General features: G+C 24.3%; 1 protein-coding gene and 1 long non-coding RNA gene across 2 annotated transcripts; one reads left to right on the top strand and one right to left on the bottom strand.

Moving 5' to 3' along the window:
• Positions 1-1,493: 1,493 nt before the first annotated feature.
• LOC132918627 (SID1 transmembrane family member 1-like) lies at positions 1,494-6,914 on the top strand. Its single transcript, XM_060979998.1, has 15 exons — positions 1,494-1,934; positions 2,003-2,151; positions 2,326-2,469; positions 2,549-2,693; positions 2,759-2,842; positions 3,039-3,262; positions 3,322-3,392; positions 4,195-4,285; positions 4,864-5,011; positions 5,071-5,256; positions 5,321-5,438; positions 5,517-5,756; positions 5,827-5,922; positions 5,992-6,230; positions 6,299-6,914. Exons 1-15 carry the CDS (start codon positions 1,746-1,748, stop codon positions 6,473-6,475), a joined length of 2,301 nt encoding a protein of 766 aa, XP_060835981.1. The 5' UTR covers positions 1,494-1,745; the 3' UTR covers positions 6,476-6,914.
• Positions 6,119-7,507, bottom strand: LOC132918632 (uncharacterized). Its single transcript, XR_009660525.1, has 3 exons — positions 7,379-7,507; positions 6,340-6,464; positions 6,119-6,253 (listed from the first exon to the last, which is right to left on the bottom strand). It is a non-coding gene; the product is annotated as an uncharacterized LOC132918632 (long non-coding RNA).
• Positions 7,508-7,668: the final 161 nt, after the last annotated feature.

Genomic DNA, 7,668 nt, shown 5'->3' with positions numbered 1-7,668 from the left:
CTATTTCATAATATTTTTATTGTTATTATTTTTTTTCTATTATTGAAATTATAATTTGTATCATTAGTTATAACTTACAACTACAGCACTGTTTATATAATATATATAAATATATATATAAGACACTGTTAATTCTATAATTACCTAATGGTATTAACTGTATTAAGTATTAGCTAGTAGCTACGCATTAACTCAATGGAAACAATTTTTTGATAACCTGGTTACCAGGTTACTGGTTAGTACTGCACTAGGTACTATAGATTTAATAATAAAAAACTATTTTTTTTTTTTTTAAACATATCGGCCATCGAGCTCATAGAACTCAAGAACATAATCATAAATTCATAAATCACTAGTATATTAATATCTAAACATTCTTAACTAATACAACAAATTATATTAAACAATATTATAAATACCTACAATATCACGAATTTAAACATTTAGCATTTGTATGTAAGATGCAACGACCACATTTATAAATATTAAATATATTCCGTACTGTTTCTATTTGACTGATTGCCGTAGTACTGTCACTACTGTCTATGATATAATATAATATTTATTTATATTAACCTTATGTCACACGACGCCAATAGTTAAATCAATGTCATTCGATCGACCGATATCATACATTCATAAATACTATATTAATACATTTTAAACTTAACCATTAGTTGTTTAAATGAAAATAAAAATACCACTTTTTAGGAATTAAAATATTCAAAAAATTAAAAATAATGTTACTTATAAACTAGCAATTTTGTATTTTTTTTATGCTTAAACTAGTTAAACTATGAACAATATAATGTTATATCATATACAGTATGAGGAACCAAGTACCTATATAGGTACCTAATTTATAATGCATTAATATATACCTATCTGCAGACTGGAGGTATAATTAATAAAAAAGAATGGAAAACATTTTTTAGAATACCAGAGTTATAATATTAAGATTTTATTTAATTCTGATATTTGTAGAGTTGTATACTATATAGATACTATTGTAGTACTGTGTTTATGATGAAATAGTTGAAGCCTCGAAGTCTGAATAATTAATGATTATATTAATATAGCTACTCGATAGCAATAGTCATAGAGTCATCACGACCTAACATAATATTAGTTACCTAATGTAAAAACAAAGCATTTACCTACATAATATTATATAACTTAATATTACTATTATTAGTATTATTATTAAAAATTGATTAATATTTACATACAAATTTAGATCCACAAAAAGTGATAAATTAAATAAGTCAACATTAAATGAATTAAATGTTAATTTTGTTTTTTATAAATCCCATAATATTTAGTAATGTACGATATAGGCACCTACTGTACTACTGTAGTGTCGAGAGTTGAATGTAGAGTGTAGACCTTATATATATATATACATACTTATATCCATATCCGCAATGAATCATGTTTATATGACATCAGCTGTGGTTTATTCAAATAATCTGATAAGTGATAACAGACTTAAACTTGAAATCGAAAATGTAAATATTATTATGTATTATTGTATTATTTTATTGTGATTTAAACTACAATTTTTCTATTGTTCTCAATATTCATAAAATATAAACTCGTAAAATTATAGTTTTTCGTGGATTGTTTGGTGTAATTGAGGATGGAATTATCAAAAATTATTCATACATTTTAAATAAACAAATATAATATTCAATTACAATTTACAATAGTGTAAATTACTAAATATTTGTTTACATATAATTAAAATGTGGAAACCAATACTCATTGTTTTATTTGGACTGTCATCAGTATGGAGTGAATTATTCAATGAAGAATTTGTAAGGTATGGGTCTAATGATCTTATACCTATTGTGTTAAAGGGAAATTACTCACAAAATCACCAAAAAATTATCAACAACAATATTTCATATTTATTTCTTTATGATTACATGTTGGTAAGTGTATTAACTATCTAATTTTTTTATTTAAAAATTATATTTGAATTGTATTATTTATTTAATAGAATTCAACTTTTGAGCCCCCAAGAGTTAAGGTCACGCTAATAGAGCCAGAAAATAATGATATTGTAGATCCCTTAATAGTTGTTGTAAGACACCGCTCTGGTGTAATATCATGGCAACTTCCATACATAGAAAAACAACAAGAAATAAAGTATGTATTAAATTACAAATCCAGCAACTTGCAACATGATAAGAATTTAACCCAAAACATTTTTTTAAATGTCTGTTGATTTCTCTATTTTGTTGACTCATATGCTCTACTTATGATATCCAATATTCTAACTTATAAATTACTATTTAAATACTCAAATGTTGGACTTTTTAGATATTACAAAGCTGCTCATATATTATGTCCGTTATTAAGTGCTTCCAATAATGAAAGTGGAATAGTTGTAAGTGTATCAACTAACAGTATACAAAATGTCACATTCATTTTACGTTTGGATGTTCAAAAATCCTTTAATGTATTGTAAGTATTAACTATTATTTAACTATGTTATTATATTATAATACATGCATTTCTTACTTATTAAATTAAAATGTTTAAGATTAAATCAAGAAGTGTCATTTAACCTATCACCATCGGAACCAGTGTATTATTATTATAGTTTTAAACAAAATGCTTCAATGGTATTACTGCATGTTAAATCTGATGATGTCATATGTATGACATTGTCAATACAAAATTCATCGGTATGAATTAAACAATAATGTATCTAAAATGTATTTAACATAAAAACTATTATTTATATTTTTAGTGTCCAGTTTTTGACTCACTAGAAACAGTACAATATGATGGTTTACGACAAACTGTCAGTAAAACTGGCGGCATTATTATATCGGTATATTAATGTTTTATATTTAATGTATGTACTATGTATATTATTGAAATATAGTTAACTAATATTCACTATAAAAAATTTATTTTTTAAAAGATTATACTGTTTGATCTAGTAATATAGTTATTTTTTTTAATATATCCCCATAAATGATGATCATAATATCTGATTTTTAATTGTATTAATATTGTTTTTTTAGAAAGATGAGTACCCACTTGGATTGTTTATAGTTTTTGTAGTTCATAGTGATAATTCAGCATGTCATCAAGGAAACTATCAAGCAACAAATTCTAGGACAAAAAGCATTAGTTTTGTGGTGAAACCAACTGTTGATTTTAATTATCAAATAATCAATTGTTTAATAGTAATTTTGATTTTTATTTTGATTTTGGTGTTTACCACATTTTGTTATCATACTAAAAGGTGAGTTTATTGCACTTCAATTTAAATTAAATGGTATAATATTGTTTTTAATTATATAGTGATGATACGAAAACAATTGATATCATACAAGAAGAACCATCAACTAGTATTTGTTCTACCCCTGTTAATAGTAAGGATACCACTTTAAAATTTAGAGTAATTTATTTTATAGTTTATAAATTAATAAATAGCTATACATAGTTTATTTACATATCGGGTTGCTCTTTGAATGGTAATTTAAATCAAAACTAATTTTTAAATTCTGTTATAAGGATCTGATTTTATTTAAAGTAGTTTCCCACACTATATTCTTGGCCCAGTGATAGATCTATACATCATACACAATAATTCAAATAGAATATAAATTATATTTTAATTTTCTTAAGTATAATATTTAGGATTTAATGTTGAGCCATACAAATATAATGTAATTGTAATGGAGGCTGGCGTTCGTCTCCCCTTTTGAATCTGACACTGCATGGCCCAATCTGGAAAATGTTTTAATATGATTATACGAATTTAGATATTAATTTCTAATTAAGATTTTAAGAAGAACAAGTTATTAATTTTTTTAATCCATAAATTAAATACAAATATTACTTTTGATACGGAATTCCCAGAAATGAAAAATAAATAATTATAAACATTTCACTTATTTATAACATTAATATTAATAATTATCTTTTATTTTATTATTATCCAGTCCAAATAATAAATTATGTGGATGTCAAAAGTAACGATAAAAATAAGTAAATACAATATTGATTAATTTTTGTTATACCTACTGCAAATATATATTATATGACAGTAGTATGTATTTAATATTTGTTTTTAATTTCGATATATTGAGAGTTTTTACAATAAATATTGAATGATTTTTTAAAATTGTATTGTCTGAATTGTTTTATAATCTTAGTTTTAATATTTTTTAGTTCAACCTGATAATGTGAGTTATGATTCATCTTTGGATGAGACTGATATTGACATTTTAAAGTCACCTGAACCTTGGAAAGATTTGATTAGGTAATGTTATATTAAATCACAATAAAAAAAAAAATTACAAAATGATTGAATTTCCTATTATATTCTATTTCTGTCATTAAATATTAGATCAAAAAATAGTTTTTGTGTGGTAACTGGCTATATTTACATTGTATACAAATAAAAACAAGATAATGTTTCAACCCATCCTATATTATTTTTAAAAATGAGTATGTGACATGTGTGAGTATAAAACAAAAATTGTATTAAAAGTGAATTGTATTTTATGCTTAATAAAATCTCTCCAGGACAAATGGAACTTTCTTTTGTGCCGAAAAAAATAAAATGTTTAAATTTATATAAATATTGGTTAATACTAATGACTAATGACTAATGAGTAATGATTAAATTAAATTTCAATACACTAGAATAAAAATGTAACCACAAAACTAAGACTAAATGTGAATTTGTGTATTCAAAAATAATTTTATAATTGTTAAAAATGGAATACTAAATTTAACAGCTGAACATTAAAAGGATGCTGAAAACAATTATTTTTTTAATGATTGAATAATTTATTTAATTATTTTAACATTTGTTTTGCATTTTTTTTTTTTCAGAACCAAAGCATGTCTATATGTCAGTGATTTATCTAAAAAAGATCATAGAATTTTAAAAGCCAAATCTAGATTATATGTATGGAATTTGATAACAGTAGCAGTATTTTATTCATTGCCTGTTATTCAATTAGTTTTTACATCACAAAAAGTAAATAGTATTTAATTCTTTATTCATTAAAAAAATAATGTGTTTTAAATATTTTATAGATGCTAAATGAAACTGGAAATCAAGATTTGTGTTATTATAATTTTCTGTGTTCGCATAGTTTTATATTAGGGCCATGGAAATTTAGTGATTTTAATCATATATTTTCAAATGTTGGGTATATATTTTTTGGACTTCTTTTCATTTTAATTACATATAAACGAGAATGTGCGAATATTCCCAATAAAGTAAGTAATTATTGTAGCTTCATAATTGACTGATTTTTTCTAAAAAAAAAATTTTATTTCACAGAAATTTGGTATTCCTAATCATTGTGGTTTGTATTATGCAATGGGATCAGCTTTGGCTATGGAAGGGTTAATGAGTGCTTGTTATCATGTATGCCCTAATCATTCCAATTTTCAATTTGGTAATTACTTACAATAGTTATAAATATTGAAAATGTATTTTTATTTATAATTTAATATCTATTAATAATTTATTTTAGATACAAGTTTTATGTACATTATATGTATGTTAAGTATGATCAAAATTTATCAAACTAGACATCCTGACATCAATGCGAATGCTTATTTAGTGTTTGGTGTTTTGGCATTTGTTATTATACTTGGTCTTACTGGTATAATGTATGAAGGTCCAGTACTTTTTGCGCTCTTCACTTGTTTACATTTAATAATGATATTTTGGTTATCTGCACAAATATACTATATGGGCAGGTGGAAATTAGGTAAAATATTCTATAATATAATTTTTAAATAATATATTGATTGAAAGTAATTATTTTATTGTATAATTAGATAAAAAAACACCAAAACGATTTTTAAATCACTTAATGACTGCACCAAATCCATGTAAACCAAAGTATCCAAACCGCATGGTTTTATTGAGTATTGGTAAATCATAAATAATTAATTTCAAAATATAATTTATTACTATAATAATTTTTCAACATGTTCATCTAGGAATTTTAATTAATTTGGGATTGGCCATAAGTCATTGGATCATAAAGTTTGGTAATTTTGGAAATTACCTTTTGATATTGTTTATGGTCAATTTGATTCTGTATCTATCATTTTATATTGTTATGAAGTTAATATCAAAGGAAAAATTACATTTTTGGCCATTACTATATATTTTGTTGGCTATGATATTTTGGTCTGCCTCATTGTATTTTTATGTGCATAAATCAAGTTCATGGACTGTAAGTATTTTTAATTTTTATCTCTGTAACAAAATAAATAGTTTATAATTTTCTTCTATATAATGTAGCTAAGCGCAGCTGAATCAAGAACGTATAACACTCCATGTACCTTTATGGATTTCTATGATAACCACGATATTTGGCATTTTCTGTCAGCTATTAGTTTGTTTCTCTCATTTATGGTTTTGTTTACATTGGATGATGATGTTAATAATAAACTTACAGCAACAATACCTGTTTTTTAATAAATATAGTATATTATTTAAATATTATCATTAGTTTAACAATCTAATTAAGTCAAACATTACCAAAGTACATCATATAAGATTGTAAATATAGTACTATGTTTTTGTTGTATTTAAAATGTCTATCAAAAGCAATTTATAGTTTATTATAAATTATCTCAATATTATATAGATGTACATAATAGTTAATACTGTGTATAAAGTCCATATCCAAATTATAGGTATATTGATTTTACCACAGGAAAGTACATTATTTAAGTATTAAATTAAAATTTAATTGAATACTGTTGCAAAATATTTTTACCTAATATGCTCTTTTATTTTTAATTGTTTCATTATTGTATTAATTATAATGTAAATAGTTGTATAAATTATAAAATATGTTAAATTAAAAGTTAGAACTGTGATTTTTTTACAATAAATATATATATATTTTATTTTTTATTATATGAAGTTTTGTCATTTATACATTTTTATATTAACAATATTTAAAACAACATTTCAGAATTCTTAATGATAATATGCATACATGTTTGCAATATTTTATCAGTTTTCTTTTATTCAAAAGTTTGAAGAATTATTATTTAAAATAGTTTTTATAGATCAATACAATACATAGTAGGTACATGTTGAAATGGAAAACAACATTTAGAGATAGAAATCACCCTAAAGGCTTAACTAAACAGGTATATTGATGATTAAGAAAGGAGAAGCCAAGAGTATTATTTTTTTTCGTCGTTACTGATGGTGAACGGTTAATATAAAATTTAGAACGATATAAAAATTAAACACCGTACACAATGGAAATAGATGCCAAAATTATAAAAAATATGTTCCAACATTTTTGGCTCATTTGGTTTTCGGCCTAAAAATAGTACCTGCTCGGTGTAAAAATGTAAATACCGTATTTTCGCTCGGTCTCCACAGTACGTTGCCCTGCCCTCCCGCCCGCCATTCACATTTCACGCCACGACCACGACTCAGACAGACAGTATGTAGTAACGTCGCGTTACACGTTACAGCCGAAATACTCGTCGAATAAAGATAGTAAATATTATAATTACGGACTTTCGGTGCTAAAACCGACCACGACGGGGACAATATTATTTTCCGCGCCCGACAGCACTGATTAATTTACCTTTATAATTTTAATTTTTTACTCACATTAATCAAGTGTGCGTGCGTGCGTGTGT

The sequence above is a fragment of the Rhopalosiphum padi genome, chromosome 1, assembly GCF_020882245.1.
Source record: "Rhopalosiphum padi isolate XX-2018 chromosome 1, ASM2088224v1, whole genome shotgun sequence".
Classification (NCBI taxonomy): Eukaryota; Metazoa; Arthropoda; class Insecta; order Hemiptera; family Aphididae; genus Rhopalosiphum; species Rhopalosiphum padi.
Note: the sequence above shows the minus strand (reverse complement) of the source record. Positions and strands in the feature narration are given on the sequence as shown.

Bases quoted from the DNA above. Each gene is read 5' to 3' on its own strand.
- LOC132918627 (XM_060979998.1), top strand. From the start codon at position 1,746: ATGTGGAAACCAATACTCATTGTTTTATTTGGACTGTCATCAGTATGG. The intron at 3,263-3,321 runs GTGAGTTTATTG...TTAATTATATAG, and splicing joins TTTTGTTATCATACTAAAAG to TGATGATACGAAAACAATTG. The intron at 4,286-4,863 runs GTAATGTTATAT...TTTTTTTTTCAG, and splicing joins CCTTGGAAAGATTTGATTAG to AACCAAAGCATGTCTATATG.